The following is an 18690-nucleotide window of genomic DNA, read 5'->3' as shown; positions in this document are numbered from 1 at the left end:
AGTTTTCGCATAGGAAGATAATGCATAATATCATTATTTATCTACATAGAATCATGCAAAGATAATGGTATCACTTTATTGAATGTAAAAACATTTAATGAATTTTCTCTGCACATACAGATTATCAAGAGTACTTTTCCAATGGCTATCCCAATGCAGAAGAATAATCTATCACGGAATCAAGACCTGGGAAAAAAACAATGAGAGCATGAATGTCAATTACTAAGAAATCTCACTAAAATGAAGTGCGGCAATTCTTTCTTTTTTTATAATATCGCGAGTTTCTTCATATTCAATCATGTATCTAGGAGGAGTAAGCATCCCCTGTTGACCAGTCACACCAGCCGTGAGCCCTATATCCTGATCAGGTAAACGGAGTTATCCGTAGTCAAAATCAGTGTGCCAAGAACGGCCTAACAATCGGTATGAAACATGTCAAACAGCATTTGACCCAATTATATGTTGTATAAAATAAATATAAGAATTTCTAGAATAACCATATCAGTCTGATGGTCGTCTTCTTTTTAGTAGGTTATTTCATGAATATGTATGACCTATGTCAATGTAACTCCTTGTTGAATGTCTGCCATTTCAAGTCGTCACAGTCACTGTGGTAACGTAGTGCAATAATAAAGCTATGATGTTGATTTTGTACATGATGACATACAGGTAAATTGTCGACAAAAATAGATATATAAACAGGATGATTTTAAAAATTCAGCAATCCACGAAAATTGGCCCCCACGAATTTAAATGATTCTACAGTAATAAAGCATTTAATTTATATTAATAAATGTGGTTTTTAATGTTATCATCAATAATTTCAGCATAGTGTGTGCATTAAATTCACAAACAGGTTTTCATAGTTGGTAAGAAACAGAACTTTAAGCATTTGAATATTTCCCTTAGGGCCAGTTATATAGTATAAGTTGGTTACAGATTGTTTTTCATGGTTCATTGGAGAGTTTCCTAATAATTGGTCACGTGACAGTTCTTTGTCATTGTACGATTCAATTTGAATTTAGAAAGTGAATTGGATGGTTGTAACTGTACTTCAGATAGAAAAAAAATCAACTGCGGACATTTAGGCTTACAGGTTATAATCTACTAATCAAATCATTTACTAAATATCTAAAGATTGTATGCAAAGAATGAGTGTAAAAGTTGCATGATTATTTTGTTCATATTTATTCAATAAGAGTGTATTGATGCAGACATCTGAGATAGATAGATATATATATATATATATATATATATATATATATATATATATATATATATAGTATAAACCAGCCTCTGAGTATTCCGGTGCTGTCAATTCCGGTCACAAAATTTAGTCCCTACCATTTCTTTAACAAATCCTTTCTTTAAAATTTCCTGTACTCCGGATACTGCGTATTCTGAATATCGGCCGGATAACACGGTCCCCACTGCTATTAATTAACTTAAATTATCCTGTGTAAAACGGCCCCTCAATGATACACCACCCTAATTGTTACGTCAGTCGTATTCGGATTACACGAGGACCCAACTGCTCATAATTAGCTTTAATTATCGTATTTAAACCAGTCACCCCACGATGACCAACCTGTCGGTATATTCGAATGATCACACGCGGTGTACACAAAGGGTGTCTCAAGGGGAGCCTCAGGTAAGTTCAACTGGCGATGAGTCGTAATCAGTTTAAAATAAAACCTGATTTTTGGAGATGCACTTTTCAATTATGACAGCACCAAGCTGACAATAAAAGACAAAGTTCAATTAATCGATGAATTCGATACATTCTTGGAATCAATTAAAATCGTCAACCACCCAGTCATGCTTTCCAAAAGCAGGATAAACCTCTCGGACGAGTCAGACAGTGATGAAATACAGTTAAGTTAGCTGAACTCGCCATATCCGGTCGATCACTCGGCATTACATTAGTTTCCGTTTCACAAAGTGAGACAGTTAAAAGCGATATTTCCATTAAATACATTTACGACGAAAGCAGGGAAAGAGAAATTTTAGACGAACACAACACAAACTTGACGAACACACATGATGTACATGTAGCACTTAAAGTCGGCGATGATGTAGACGAAATCGACAATTTACCAACAGAAACGTGCGCGAATAATTCCCAGAATTTTATACCGTTTAATAGAAATTGAAACTTTTTCAAAAGAACACGACAATAAAACACTAGCATTTATATTTTCACATTTTGAATTCTTTTGTGATATTGTAAAACGTTAGCAATCATTACACACGTATGCATAATTTAGACAGCGAATACAAGGGAAGCAGCTCTCATACTTTACAAAATTCTGCACTCCGGACTCTGTGTAAACCGGCCAATTTCTTTGGAACCACACACAGACGGTTTAGACAGGTTATACTGTATATATATAAAGCACGGAAATAGCAATGGACTCTTAAATGAACATAACTGCCATAAGTGAAGAAATATTTTATATAAAGCACAGAAAATTTCACTCTATTTGGATACCCACTTCCGCCCCTACCCGGAGTTGAACTCACGATCTGCGGAACCAAATCTCCTAGCAGCATGTAACCAGCGCGCTAGACCGCTCGACCATCTAGGCAATTCATAAAATTTGCTTTCGATGACGATGGAATTCTCGCCACGCTGTATATATATATATATATATATATATATATATATATATATATACATACATATATATATATATTTGTATTAATAGATATACATCAGATTTACATGTACATAATATAAATCCATGAGGATTATAATAGCACATATTTAGTATGATCGTGAAAGGTGAAGATAACGAACAGTGATCAGTGTGTTATGTGTTGTTTATGTGGTGGTTGGTGTGTTATGTGTTGTTTATGTGGTGGTTGGTGTGTTACGTGTTGTTTATGTGGTGGTTGGTGTGTTACGTGTTGTTTATGTGGTGGTTGGTGTGTTATGTGTTGTTTATGTGGTGGTTGGTTTGTTATGTGTTGTTTATGTGGTGGTTGGTGTGTTATGTGTTGTTTATGTGGTGGTTGGTGTGTTATGTGTTGTTTATGTGGTGGTTGGTGTGTTATGTGTTGTTTATGTGGTGGTTGGTGTGTTACGTGTTGTTTATGTGGTGGTTGGTGTGTTACGTGTTGTTTATGTGGTGGTTGGTGTGTTATGTGTTGTTTATGTGGTGGTTGGTGTTTAATGTATTGTTTATGTGGTGGTTGGTGTGTTATGTGTTGTTTATGTGGTGGTTGGTGTCTTACGTGTTGTTTATGTGGTGGTTGGTGTGTTATGTGTTGTTTATGTGGTGGTTGGTGTGTTATGTGTTGTTTATGTGGTGGTTGGTGTGTTATGTGTTGTTTATGTGGTGGTTGGTGTGTTATGTGTTGTTTATGTGGTGGTTGGTGTGTTATGTGTTGTTTATGTGGTGGTTGGTTTGTTACGTGTTGTTTATGTGGTGGTTGGTGTGTTATGTGTTGTTTATGTGGTGGTTGGTGTGTTATGTGTTGTTTATGTGGTGGTTGGTGTGTTATGTTTTGTTTATGTGGTGGCTGGTGTTTAATGTGTTGTTTATGTGGTGATTGGTGTGTTATGTGGTGGTTGGTGTGTTAGGTGTTGTTTATGTGTTGGTTGGTGTGTTATGTGTTGTTTATGTGGTGGTTGGTGTGTTACGTGTTCTTTATGTGGTGGTTGGTGTGTTATGTGGTGTTTATGTGGTGGTTGGTGTGTTATGTGTTGTTCATGTGGTGGTTGGTGTGTTATGTGTTGTTTATGTGGTGGTTGGTTTGTTACATGTTGTTTATGTGGTGGTTGGTTTGTTACGTGTTGTTTATGTGGTGGTTGGTGTGTTATGTGTTGTTTATGTGGTGGTTGGTGTGTTATGTGTTGTTTATGTGGTGGTTGGTTTGTTACGTGTTGTTTATGTGGTGGTTGGTGTGTTATGTGTTGTTTATGTGGTGGTTGGTGTGTTATGTGTTGTTTATGTGGTGGTTGGTTTGTTACGTGTTGTTTATGTGGTGGTTGGTGTGTTATGTGTTGTTTATGTGGTGGTTGGTGTGTTATGTGTTTATGTGGTGGTTGGTGTTTTTGTCTTGCCATTATATGTTCTGGACAAGTTCTTGGGTTTAGATGAAAGGTGAAGAAAACTCTATCTCATAACTCCTCTAAGAAATACATACTAGAAAGTTGAGAAATCACAGTATATCATGAAGTACAATTTGGTTGATTATAATGATGTCATCTGATGAGAAAAAAAGAATTTTATTCACTAGGTTGATGAAATTTAATATCGATGTCCGTAATTTGATGTCGTGTGTCATTTGAAATGTGTACATGTTTTAATTCTTGTTGTTACTTATTTTAGAATCTGTGGACGATCTATAGATTGATGTTATTCTGATAAAATAAACCATGCAACCGGTACAGTTTTTCTGATTTATTACCCAGAAAAGCGTGGTTCGTTTTACCGTGCAACAACCATATTGGGCATATTTCTCGATTTTCAGTTAATAACCAATAAATAAAATGTTGAGTTGTAGTGGACTGTTCAAGTGATGGTTAATAACGAGGAAGCAGAAACATAATCACTTACCTGTACATATTTTACAGTATCTTCGACAATTGTCTTCCCTAAATATGCGATATTTCGTGTTAATACACAAGTCTTTCACATATTCATCACAGTTGGAAATACGATCAACGCATGGCACAATTTTTGTTGGTGCTAAAGAAAACATTAAGACGTATTAAAGCCTTGAATCTGATGCAATATACATGCCATCAGAAGGTATCTAGAAATATTTTACTGACCTATGTTTTGATCATTCTTATTCAAAATACCTATACACAATATAAATATTTTTTTTTGCCATCTTAAACAACACTTTGATGAAACTCCAAGTGCACAGCATTACATCAATGGACCAGAAAGAAAAAAAAACATTTTGAGGATATATGTGAAGTAAATTATGTATTTACTATGGTGAAATATTCCTGCTATTGCTTCCAACAGCATCATGTTGACTTTTCAGATCTTTTTTGCGGATTTGTTAGATCTTTTTCTCGATTTCTCAGGTGATTATTAAAGATTACAAATAATATTCACTATACCCTGACAAAATCCGCAGTACACCGGACAGTGAAGCTGGGCCCATGGAATGTATTCACTGCCATCGGTACATATCTTGGTGTATTTGTATAATCTGCAGTCTTCGGTGTCTTTACAAACTGAAAATAGAACATAAGAGATTATTTTAAAGAAACATAACGTTATTTACTTTGTGTACAATAAAGAAAGTGAAACAGCAAGTGTTATTGTTATACCCCTATAAAACAGTTCCTATATAACTCCTTACAAAAAAGTCCAACATTTCGACTGCTCTGGCGACTGTTGGACTGAGAACTGTTAAAATCCACTGTTAAAAAAGACTGTTGACCGATTACGTCATATGGCGCTAACTCGAGTTATCTTTTCGTGCCGTTTGGATATATAGAAATGTCGGATGCACAATTTGCGAGAGCAACGGAAGATGAAATTCAATTGATTTTTCAAAGTAGGGACAGCAAGAACATAAAAAACAATATTTGTTCATCATTTCCTAGAATCAATTGTTTACTTATTTTTTATTTTATTCGTGTTAAAGCTGTTATGCGCAAGTCATATGATTCTTGGTCTGCTGATTTGTATACGTAATGGCGAGATTCATTGATTTGACTGATGATGAAATACGGAATTTGTTGGATGAAAATCAGAACAGATACACGAAAAATATAATTATCAATTAGGATATTGGGTATGTTTTCTTTCAAACTAGTGGAATCGGTGATAAATATACACAATCACACTGTCCCGTTTAAAGTAAACAAACCATGTACACTTAGTAAAAACAACCTAAAAATGAAGGTGTATAGCAAAACAGTCATTAACTGGGTCCTCAGACAACAGAGGTCTTGTTTGACCCTCGAACGGATCGTTTGCCCTCAGCCTACGGCTTCGGGCAACAGACCCGTTATCGGGTCAAACAAAACAGCTGTTGTCCGAGGACCAAGTCAATAACTATATATTGTTAGTCCTTAGGGGCGTCAGTTCTGTCGATAAAAGTCACCCAATATAACATCAGATTTATACATACCATGGGAAGGTTGTGTTAGAGAAATATGCGTAGTGGCAGGAGAATTGGTTGTGGGTAACTGTATAAGCACGGTGTTATCTAAAAAAAAAATGCAATATACACCATGGTAAATTGGGAGTTGTGATAAAATGGGAACTAAGACAGACATTGTTAATAAGCCCTTTATATGTCTCTGGCAAATGTTATATTTTACATCAAGGATAGTGAGCGTAACTTACTTTTACAAAATCCACAGTGAAGTGGACAGTTATTTCTGGCCCACGAAAAATACGACCCGTGAATGTCACACAAAGTTGTAGAATTAAACAAGACGCAGTTAGCATTGGGGTTGTCTTCGCACGCTGCAAAATTACAAAATACAATGTATTTAGTCTGGCACTTTATCATAAAAATAGCCAAATTATATTCAAATAGCTGACTCTTAAAAATCCCTTGTTTCTATGTTAGAATTTATACTTGACTCACTGTGACAGAATCCACACGTAAGTAGACAATTCCTTCGAGCCCACTCGTAATACTTTCCGTGAGCATCACAAATAATGGTTGCGTTATACAATGAACAGTTGGCACTTGGAGTATCATGACATTCTAATAAAAAAAAAACATGAGTTTGAATGATACCCGAAATATATTTGTTTTTGAGTATTCAACATAAATTAAGAACTGCGCACGTTAACTCAGGATTCCCACCTACATTATGAAGTTGTTTATTTTAAACAGTTTTGCAATTTTGCTAATGGGATTTTGTTTTGAATGCAAAGTAGAATTCATTAGTCATTGATTATTAACTTTAATACCAGTGTTGATTAATTAGCAGCTCTTAATTACAACCCTTTTTGATTAGGTAGAAAAATATGGGTTTTTTAAAAATTAAAATTGGGCTTTAATACGTCATATATTTTACAAGAAGCCCATGGGTCACATCGCTCACCTGAGCAGTAGTTCCTAGCAATTAACAAGCTTGAGCAAAACTATCATTATACAAGCTGTTCGTTTAGAAAAAAAAAAATTTCAAAGGTAACGACAAAAAATTCATTAATTATCAAACTTAACTACAAATTCATCAATTAGCATATACCCTTGTAGACGGGTATGTCCCTTCATATTAATGCTTTGTGTCAATTTTGGTTCCCTATACATTATCATGTATAACTTTGATCCCCTATTGTAGTCCCTTCCTAACCGATGGGGAAATGAATTTTACAAACTTGAATCTTCACTTTAACAGACGGCTTTCACGTAAACAGTTTTTCTGCCCCAGTGGTTCTATTTTTGCATTTTTGTGATTATCTCCTCTTTGAAGGGAGCATGACCTTTCCTTTGAACTTGAATACCATTTACCTAAAGATGATTTGTTCCAAGTTTGATTGTAATCGACCAAGTGGTTCTAGGGAAGACGAAAATGTGAAAAATCTACGCCGACGATGCCGACGGAGACAATGACATACCACGGAAAAATTTTGATCAGAAAAGCTCACTTGAGGCTTCGGTTCAGGTGAGCTAAAACGCTTATTGATATTAATAGATAACCATTACTTTATATTATTGAGTGAAAAATGATTAATCTTCATTTTTCATAGTTTCAACGCATTTGCGATTGATCAGAGAGTGAATGTTTTCGCAATGTTTTGGTCTGTAAACATATGTCCCTGTGAAAAAAGAAAAGTTTTGGTATAAAGTGGCTAAATGACAATTTATATTACCTGTAAAAAGGAATCTGTGTTTCCTATTGAGGTGGGGGGGGGGAGATGTTGTAAAAATATTTTCAGCTTTCCATTGATTTCTATAGTGAAATACTTGCGATTGACCAAAATTACAGAGTTATATATCTCTTCTATAAATTACAGAGTTATTTATCCCTTTTATGAAATAAATCAATATTTTTTTTATGAAAATTCATATAAATATCTATACTGAAGATCATTTTTTTTTTTAAAAATATATCAATTATAAAAAATGACCCAATGGTAGCCGGCGAAACAATACTATCGTTCGCCATTCATTCTACCAGATCACCAGTGAAAAGACAAAGTGAAGAGAAAATCAGTTTCAAGAATATTTTTTTTTAATAAACCCATAGTGACCATTTTAAAATTTCCAGGTACATTTTCATCAAGTTTGGTAATCTGAATAATTCTGAACAACAAAATATGCTTACTAATTATTTTTTATGGTGTTACAACATTTATTTCCATGAAAGGTGAAGATAACGAACAGTGACCAATCTCAGAACTCCTATAAGCAATACAAAATAGAGAGTTGGGCAAACACGGACCCCTGGACAAACTAGAGGTGGGATAAGGTGCCTAGGAGGAGTAAGCATCCCATGTCGAGCGATCACACCCGCCGTGAGCCATATATCCTGATCAGGTAAACGGAGTTATCCGTAGTCAAAACCAGCTTGCCAAGAACGACCTAATAATCGGTATGAAATACGTCAGACAGCATTTGACCCAATGAAAGGTTGTATTGGCAAACTAAATTGTTATAACGACCATAGATTTTGCAAAATGCTGACTTCAATCGAGATTATTGAAACCCCTGTACCATCAACTTGTTTGTCAGTAGCTTGCTTCGATTCAAAAATTGACTATACGCAGAACCAGCTCTTGCGTATCGAATCAATTGAGAAATATAAACACCAAATGCAGGTGATGATGGAACATTGCTACATAAATATGGGAAGTTGACGATGGAGAAGCTGAAATCACATCGTCTGTCATACAGTTGAGTTGTCAGTTTGTCATTAATGTCTACTTTCAATAAAATATCAAAATATGAAGCAGAAGTGGACAACTGCATGGTGTCTTTTTTTCCCGGGCTCACAGGGATAAATCGAATCGACATATGAATGAAAGTTATTATTGTTAATAGACAAATCGTCGTCGATATATCTAAATCTCGAATTGAAGGCCACAGCAAGAGATGCATTCTTCTCAAATAGACGTTTTTGAATAAATTCTTCTTCATATGAATATAGAAACAGTTCAGGTAACAAAGGAGCACAATTCGTGACCATGGAAATTCCAACAGGCTGTTGGAAGACCTGGCTCCGGGGCCATAAAACTTATCTAGCTCACTTTTGAGATTTAAAAAGAAATCTCACTTTCTAAACTCAACTTAGACCGTCTCATTTTAGGTGTGCTATAAAGCTAGTTTTAGCTCATTTAGCATTTTCTAACTTGAGACAGAAACTGAGACCAAAATCATGGATACTGAGCAGGAAATGAGTTGAATTATGGGGTGTTTTGTTTGCATTTTATTTTTTGCAATGGTACGCCCACTAAATATTGCGCAGTGCATGGAAAATTAAAAACAAAATCCAGAACAAACAAAATACTTTGTTGTTTTTCTTTTATAACTTTTTTATTGTTACGTCAGATTTTATGGTTTTTACTAAATTACGTGGTTTCATCTTTAATCTGTTATCTACGCTATTGCTGAAAACGATATCGCCTATCGTCGTAAACTCAACAAAAGTTACACATGACTTTGTTTGTCATGAAATTACAAAATAATTCTAATGACATAATATTGTTTTATCTTCAAAGTTTTCCAAAACAGGATAACAGTCAATTTATGAAAAAAATTGTAAGGAAATAAATACCACAATAAGAAATAATTTTATAGGAAATGAATGTCCCAAAACCAAAGTCAGATTGATATTATTGATTTTCATATGTGTTATTATACGATTACCCCCCCTCCCCCTCCAATCATACCGCGCTGTGTTCTAGTTTGCACAACAACAACAAAAATTCCAAAAAAAGCGATATTGAAGATACATTGTAGAAATTCAAGAGTTAATAAGATTGGATGCATTGATTTCATTGAACACTTGTTTCTCATCGAAAAACACAAAGATCCGCCTAACATAAAATATCGGAATCATTATCTACAGTAATGCTGACGTCATACTAATCTAGTAGTGCGTCATGTTCATTGTGACGCACTTAAGCACCTCATTCTCACTGAAATTTATTTATTTCTATCAGATGATCAAGTTATCAATGTAATTTATATTATAATGCAATCATATTTTGAAATACTGTGCATTGTACATATTTATAATGTGGATTATTCTGACGAGAAAAAAAATATACGGGGGAGGGGGGTAAGAGTTTTAATGTGCATTGTATATTTTGTTGGTAACAAAATATTAATTTTTCCTCCGTGACAAACCCTTGTATTGGGTCATTTCAAGAAATCATAGTGTGTGTGTGTGTGTGTGTGTGTGTGTGTGTGTGTGTGTGTGTGTGAACAATACCGCTCCTTCTGTCTGTGCCTAATTGGACACCAAGTCAACAATTCATAAAATGAAACTTCGTCCTCTTCCAAATCCTCTAGAGAATTGGACTTGTCCTGAAATATCTGGGGCCGTGGTGTTTTCCTTTTGCTATGGATGGTGTTGTACCGATTCAATTGGGGAATTGCGGAAGCCATATTGGAAGTGAGAAAAAAATACGGAGTAAGACACCTTTCTAGCGATCTATCTTTCTGAGCTCAAAAGTGAGACTAAACTAGAAATCAGATGCTGAGACTGAGATGAGAATTTTTTATGGCACACCAAACTTGAGATTGAGACCGAAATCTGAGACGGTCTCAGATTTTGGTCTCAAAAGTGAGCTAGCTACGTTTTATGGCCCGGAGCCTGATCACCAAAGATCACGAATATATTGTCAATAAGGAACTCTAGCATATCTTTTTATTTCAACTTCATAGCACTTGTGCATGGAATCAGAATGGTGTTTAACAAAGTAAGTTTTTGGATGACTGATCAATGGATATGAATAATTCCTTTTTCCATTTTTGTTTTGTTGAAGAAGCAACTGTCTATGATGTCAAAAAGTCTAGTCTTTAATTTATCGTAATTAATGGTCGTGTAAATGTTGAAAAGTCATAGGTTTTGATGTTATTGATTTGGGGAAAGTTTTGCGATTTTATGTTTACTAAGAGTTCTTTAGAATTTTTTAGAATCCACATTTGATTAACACCACTTCTGGCATATGTATATATGCGACCACAGTGAGTTTGAAGTTTCTCCTTCACAGCTGTTAATATTTTCGTGAAGAGCAAAAATACGGGCTTGGTAGAGCACTTACTAGAATCAGCAACGTATCTTTGTAAGGAGTTTTATGTAGTTTAGGAATCCAGTATGAGTACGGTAACTCATATTCATTCGACCTATTGACTGGGATATCAAACATGTCACAAACTGAAGTGTGGTTTTGAAGAATTTCATCTTTTGAAAGCGCAGTTGAAGTATAAGTACGATTACCAAAAGTGAAATTAATGCCAAGTTCGTTTAAAATACAGTTAGTAATAATGAGCCTTACAAGAAGGACAATGTTGTTACTAGCTTTGTCAGCTGGAACCAAAACATATTCCTCATGTAACCTATCTAAGTCTTTTCTCACTTCTGGTTTACTAAACACAGAAGCATAGATGGTACGTACTTTTGTTTTCATATGTCTAATGCGGGATTTTAATATTCCTCTTATGCTTAAAACCCATTCTGACAATGTATCAAGCTCTTCTTTTTCAAATTTAGCCCATCGTCGTATACTCCAATTGCCCTTTCAAAAGATGCTTCAGTTTTAGACACATTTAATATCCCAGTCAATGGGTCGAATGAATATGAGTTAACGTGCCTATACTGGATTCCTAAACTACATAAAAACCCTTACAAACAAAGATACATTGCTGGATCCAGTAAGTGCTCTACCAAGCCGTTATCATTTCTCCTCACGAAAATATGAACAGCTGTGAAGGAGAAACTTCAAACTTACTGTGCGACTACATATGCCAGAAGTGGTGTTAATCAAATGTGGATTCTAAAAAATTCTAAAGAACTTCTAGTAAACTTGAAATCGCAGAATTTTTCCCAAATCAATAATATTAAAGCCTATGATTTTTAAACACTATACACGACCATTCCTCACGATAAATTAAAGACTAGACTTTTGGACATCATAGACAGTTGCTTTTTCAACAAAAATGGAAAACGGAAATATTCATATCTAGTGATCAGTCATTCAAAAACTTATTTTGTTAAATACCACTCTGATTCCATGCACAAGTACTCTGAAGTTGAAATAAAAAATATGCTTGAGTTCCTCATTGACAATATATTCTTGGTCTTTGGTGATCAAGTCTTCCAACAGTGTTGGAATTCCCATGGTCACGAATTGTGCTCCTTTGTTAGGTGACCTGTTTTTATATTCATACGAAGCAGAATTTATTCAAACATTTCTACGTGAGAAGAATAAATCTCTTGCTGTGGCCTTCAATTCGACATTTCGATATATCGATGACGTTTTGTCTATCAACAATAACTTCCATTCGTAAGTCGATTTGATATATCCCTGTGAGATCGAAATAAACGACACCACGGAGTCGTCCACTTCTGCTTCATACTTAGATATTTTATTGAAAGTAGGCATTAACGGCAAATTGACAACTCAACTGTATGAAAATTGGGATGATTTCAGCTTCCCCATCGTCAACTTCCCATATTTATGTAGCAATATTCCATTATCACCTGCATATGGTGTTTACATATCTCAACTGATTCGATATGCAAGTGCTTGTTCTGCGTATAGTCAGTTTTTAAATCGAGGTAAGCTACTGACAATTATGTTGATGGTACAGGGGTTTCAACAATCTCGATTGAAGTCAGCATTTCGCAAATTCTATGGTCATTATAACGATCTAGTTCGTCAATACAAGCTGTCATTGGGTCAAATGCTGTCTGACGTGTTGCATACCGATTGTTAAACCGTTCTTAGCACACTGATTTTGACTGCGGATAACTCCGTTTACCTGAACAGGATATAGGGCTCACAGCGGGTGGCACCTGATCCCACCTCTGGTGTCTCCAGGGGTCCGTGTTTGCCCAACTATCTATTTTGTATTGCTTATAAGAGTTATGAAATTGATCACTATTCGTTATCTTCAACTTTCATGATAGATTGTTTCTTCTTCGTTTTTACATAAATCACACAAATTTGAGTTTACCTTGTCTATTTTCAACATAAAACTATTTGTAGTCAGAATGTAATGATTAATTCTAAATGGCAACCATTGTAATTTACTATTTTGTGTGGTTGAAAAAGGTAGATCATATATTACTTTCACTGTTTTTGTGTGATGTTGAAATATTTATCCCACATTTACATCCACTGGCTTATGCATTTGTTTATTTAAGATTTAGAATATACATGGGTTTAGATACCTTTTTTGATACTACAAAATCTTTGATATGAAATGGAGTGTATGGTTTAAGAATAATTTAAGAATAATAAAGAAATTAAACTTCTTTATATCGGTAGGTATGACTTGCCTAATTCCTGTGTAAGTTAAATGGTTAATCTTAATGTTGAATTGATTTTGAAGTTTTCAAGACATAACATATTACTATTTATATCTAATAAATCATGGACAAATTTTATACCTTTTTCATACCAGTACTTTAAAAACACAGACTGATTTCCAATTCTAATTATATTATCATACCATAGTAGTTGGCATGTATGATCTTGCCAAGGTACAATAACATAATTATCTAGAATTTTTTGAAAGCCACCAATATATCTCTCCAAAAGGTATTTGGTATGTTTTCCGTAATATGGTCAATGTAATCTGATCCTGTGTTTAACAACTTATCAATATCAATCAACCTCTCTAATGTAAAACTTATACGGTACCAATTTTGATGCACCAGATGCGCATTTCGACAAATAATGTCTCTTCAGTGATGCTCAACTGAAATCTTTGAAATCCGAAATAACTATGAAGTTTTAGAGCTAAATATAGCCAAAAACAGCGAGCCAAAAAAGTGGAGCCAAATTCGTCCAAGGATAAGTAGCTATGCATGAGGGAGATAATCCTTAATTTTGAAATGAATTTCTAAATTTTGTAACAGCAATTAAATATACATCCGTATTTTCAAGCTAGTAACGAAGTACTTAGCTACTGGGCTGTAGAGACCCTCGGGTACTAACAGTCCACCAGCAGAGGCCTCGACCCAGGGGTCATAATAAATTTTTCCACTTTGAGTTATCATTCCTAAAATATACTTACTAATGCCTGGTGCCAGTGTAACGCCAATGAAAGGATTTGAATTTGGTGCATTGGCTGGGGGTCCTGTAATTAAATAATTGCTAATCTGAGGTAGTAAATATTTTTTTCTTTTCACATTACACTGTATTTATGAGCACATGGATTGAGGTGTAAGACTCCGTAACATGAAAGGCCAGCAACGTTAGGACTAAGACCATTCTTACTTCATTCAACGAATACTTTTTTCTTCACAGCTGGTGTGGCACGATTAAGATTTATCTCTGTTCAAAGGCCATAAGCGCCGAAGATAGGTCTTTTTTTTTGTAGCCCTTCACCGGCAATGATGACGTAAATATCGGTTATTTCCAGGGGACCACGTTTGCCCTGTTCCCAAATTTTTATTCTTGATAGCATTCATGAAATTGATTATTCTTCGTTATCTTAATCTTTTTTAATTGCGAGTAGATTGAATTCTGACGACACAGACGTATGGGAGTGAAATTTGCATACTGATATTACATCAGTTTACTACAGATGACAAGTTGAAATGTACGTGCGTTCAGGTGATACGATGTCCATGCTAGGTGTTGATACGATGGCAACACTGAGCGTTGTTTTGAGGGTGTTGGTTGTAGGTGTGTATAGAAATTGTTGTCCTGAAAATAAATCACTGTACGACGTTATATGATATTTAGAGCATAAAAACTAAGGTGTGCATAGTTCACTCTTTCAGACTTTCTGTATTCAATCTTCAAGAAACCGTACACGAACCTATTTCATGACAATGTCCACATAGGAACGGACACTTAGTCCAAATTCCCCATGGCGTTGATGCATTACACACTTTTTCTTTAGGGTACAATGTACAGTTTCTATCATCCCTGCAAACTAGATGTTTGAAAGTGTTCGCTAAATGCATTATGATTTTAATTACAGTATTTATGCTACGGAATTTTGCTCAATCTCGTATTACATATAGGTTTCCATGATACCTTGATTTATTCTTAATGAACGGGTTGACAATAAATACCAAATTTACAATTCTAAATTTGGTATTTACTGCCACCTGATAAATTCAAAATTCACAATTACATATTTTCCTAAGGTGTCAAGTATTCCTGAAAACGTCATTAAACTCTTATTAATTCACATAAAAAGAACGCGTGTAGAAGAATATACACCTGTTTACCTAGACAAATATTTCCTTTTATATCTTAATCCCAAAAGTGTAGAGAGTATGACCACTGTATTTACCCCCCCCCCCCCCCCCCCAAGTAATAAATTTTCGAATATGGGTTGTTTTCATACACGTTTATAGGTTACACCATCCTTGGACATTATTGTAGTTGACTGAAATTAATGGAAAAATGACAAATGTCAAAGCTACAGAGTAGAAAATTACAAAGGCCAACGTAGAGAAATACGATTTCCTCACCGGGAGATGGTGGACAGGGGACATAAAGTGTCGATACGTGTATTGGATAAAGATCTTAGTTGACTGAAATTTATGGAAAATCATAAATGTCAAAGTTACAGATCAGAAAATTGCAAAGACCAACGCAGGGAAATACGATTTCTTCACCGGGAGATGATAGACAATGCACAAAATGTTGATACGTGTATTGGATGAAGATGTTAGATAAACGTCGGTTACAAAAAGCACCAGATCTTCTGGGTCTGCAATGGAACGCGCTATAAAGTAGTTTTAGACCTTTATCAGTTCAGCCAGGCAATTTCTCATGTGCTTTATTTTACCTTTGGTCAAGAAGATTTGGGGCTTTTGTCTGTGAGACTTATCTTTCAGGTAAGAAGTAACAAAATATCTCCAAGGCCAGATGTTGTGCAATGTAGTACTGGGTAGTCATAACTTCTTACTGCAGGGATTTCTGTATTCAATATGGTAATAAGATATCGATTTATAGTAAACTTATATAAATATCTGAAATAAAAGGAATTCTGCATTTCGACAGTGTATATCCAAACTGTATCATGGAGAATATGCAATTTTTATATCCCATGCGTTTGTGAATAATACATGTACCTCTGGTGTGTCCAGGGGTCCGTGTTTGCCCAACTGTGTATTTTATATTGCTTATAGGAGTTATGAGATTGGCCACTGTTCGTTATCTTCACTTTTCATGTACTCACAATAAGTTTATGATAAACCCTTCACTCCAATATCCGATTCAACGAGAAACGTTAATACAAGTTGTAGACTTTGATAATTTATCGTAGTAATACAAATTAAGTTAAGGCGTAAATTTATTCTTATTATTGACACTTACCAAAACCTGATCGTTTCCCGTCCTTCACAACAGGGTTAACTGTGGGAGCAAAGTTCAAAGAAAGACCTTGAACTATTGCAGCACCTGGACAAAAATGATCGTTTTGAATTATATATATGGAAGTTACAAGTACTTGTAAGAATGAATTCCATTTTTCTCATATGTTTTTCCTATACGCTGTTTAAATGCTTTGTTAAGGATCGGAGAAAGTACTTTTCATTTCATATTAAACATTTCAGCACATGTGGAACTACTGAAATTGTCATATTTCATGTATGTTACTTTATCACTATATCGTGAGGAAGCAAATCTGATTTCATTGAAGTTGATCACTTTTGCATGCGACTCCTTTTCTAGTCACATATACATGAATATATTGTGCAAATTGCTGACTTACACATTAACAACAGGAATACTGGAAAAGTTAAACGATACACCAGGGATAAAGAAACCCATTCTGGCCTTCAGATTGTAATTAAAGATACAAAACAAATTCCAAAAAATAGTTGTAAATAAGACTTACATGAAATTATTAAAACCCACGACACAGCCATTATCTTTACTGACGTGCAGTTCCTATACAGATGTACATACAATGATACTCTGATCCTGATTACATTCTATATAGTGCTGTTCTTATCTCTTGTGTGCATTGAAAGTACGCAACCGGATGTCAACCGAGGTTCATCCAAGTACGATATAGATTGAGTGAGTACTGTAACAGTATTCACGGATGTAGCAATCAAAGTAAGCAACCAAGGTTCATCCAATGAGAACTAGTACAGTGAGTACTGGTATAGTGAGTACTGGTATAGTGAGTACTAGTATAGTGAGTACTGGTATAGTGAGTACTGGTATAGTGAGTATTAGTATAGTGAGTACTGGTATAGATAGTACTGATATAGTGAGTACTGGTATAGTGAGTACTGGTATAGTGAGTACTGGTATAGTAAGTAATGGTATAGTGAGTATTAGTATAGTGAGTACTGGTATAGTGAGTAATAGTATAGTGAGTATTAGTATAGTGAGTACTGGTATAGTGAGTACTGGTATAGTGAGTACTAGTATAGTGAGTAATAGTATAGTGAATATTAGTATAGTGAGTACTGGTATAGTGAGTAATAATATAGTGAGTACTGGTATAGTGAGTACTGATATAGTGAGTACTGGTATAGTGAGTACTGGTATAGTGAGTACTGGTATAGTGAGTACTGGTATAGTAAGTAATGGTATAGTGAGTACTGGTATAGTGAGTATTAGTATAGTGAGTACTGGTATAGTGAGTAATAGTATAGTGAGTATTAGTATAGTGAGTACTGGTATAGTGAGTACTGGTGTAGTGAGTACTGGTATAGTGAGTACTGGTGTAGTGAGTATTAGTATAGTGAGTACTGGTATAGTGAGTAATAATATAGTGAGTATTAGTATAGTGAGTACTGGTATAGTGAGTAATAGTATAGTGAGTATTAGTATAGTGAGTACTGGTATAGTGATTATTAGTATAGTGAGTACTGGTGTAGTGAGTATTAGTATAGTGAGTACTGGTATAGTGAGTAATAATATAGTGAGTACTAGTATAGTGAGTACTGGTATAGTGAGTACTGGTGTAGTGAGTACTGGTATAGTGAGTACTGGTGTAGTGAGTACTAGTATAGTGATCACTAGTACAGTGAGAACTGGTATAGTGCGTACTAGTATAGTGAGTATTAGTATAGTAAGTACTGGTATAGTGAGCACTGGTGTAGTGAGTACTAGTACTATAACTGTATTTGCAAATGTAGCATTCTCTGGAGCTTAATTAAGGAAGAACTCGACATCGTTATAATGGTTGACTTCCTTTTACACGTGAATGAAAATATAAATTTCAGCAATATTAATCACGTCCTTTCAGATTTTATTACCTAGCTGAGTTAGTTAGTGAGTAACTAAGTAGGTTAGCACGTCGACTGCTAAAAGGGGGAGGGGCGTCGATTGCTAAACTGTAGATCGCGGGTTCGAGTCGAGCAGGGGTTTTAATTTTTTTTCAGATATCTTTCTACTAAAACTGCAGAAAATTGATAACGCTGATGAAATGAGTGATTTTCTCCGTAAACTGGCCTTGTGACCTTAAAACAATTCTCAGACAAAAAGATTCTCCACTCAAAAATTTTCCTCAGAGTTTTTATTTTAGATTGTCCTTAAAACATTGCACTGGTGTAATTATCGTCCTGCACTGATCATAGTCCAGTACCACCAAGAA

At 35.1% G+C, this 18690-nt stretch overlaps 1 protein-coding gene across 3 annotated transcripts; it reads right to left on the bottom strand.

Annotated features, from left to right (window-relative positions):
* Positions 1-62: 62 nt before the first annotated feature.
* On the bottom strand, positions 63-17081 carry LOC125657650 (uncharacterized). Of its 3 annotated transcripts, none has more exons than XM_048888372.2 (11): positions 16975-17081; positions 16452-16535; positions 14938-15054; positions 14724-14822; positions 14188-14250; positions 6571-6693; positions 6324-6446; positions 6106-6183; positions 5084-5200; positions 4566-4603; positions 63-186 (listed from the first exon to the last, which is right to left on the bottom strand). In XM_048888372.2, exons 1-11 carry the CDS (start codon positions 17003-17005, stop codon positions 172-174), a joined length of 888 nt encoding a protein of 295 aa, XP_048744329.2. In that variant the 5' UTR covers positions 17006-17081; the 3' UTR covers positions 63-171. The 3 variants fall into 3 exon arrangements, with proteins under 3 accessions (XP_048744329.2, XP_048744327.2, XP_048744328.2); XM_048888370.2 differs by having other exon boundaries at positions 4566-4697; positions 16975-17080; XM_048888371.2 differs by lacking the exon at positions 14938-15054 and having other exon boundaries at positions 4566-4697; positions 16975-17080.
* Between the last annotated feature and the right edge of the window lie 1609 nt (positions 17082-18690).

The sequence above is a fragment of the Ostrea edulis genome, chromosome 9 (genome assembly GCF_947568905.1).
Source record: "Ostrea edulis chromosome 9, xbOstEdul1.1, whole genome shotgun sequence".
Classification (NCBI taxonomy): Eukaryota; Metazoa; Mollusca; class Bivalvia; order Ostreida; family Ostreidae; genus Ostrea; species Ostrea edulis.
This window is presented reverse-complemented; position numbering and strand designations above follow the sequence as displayed.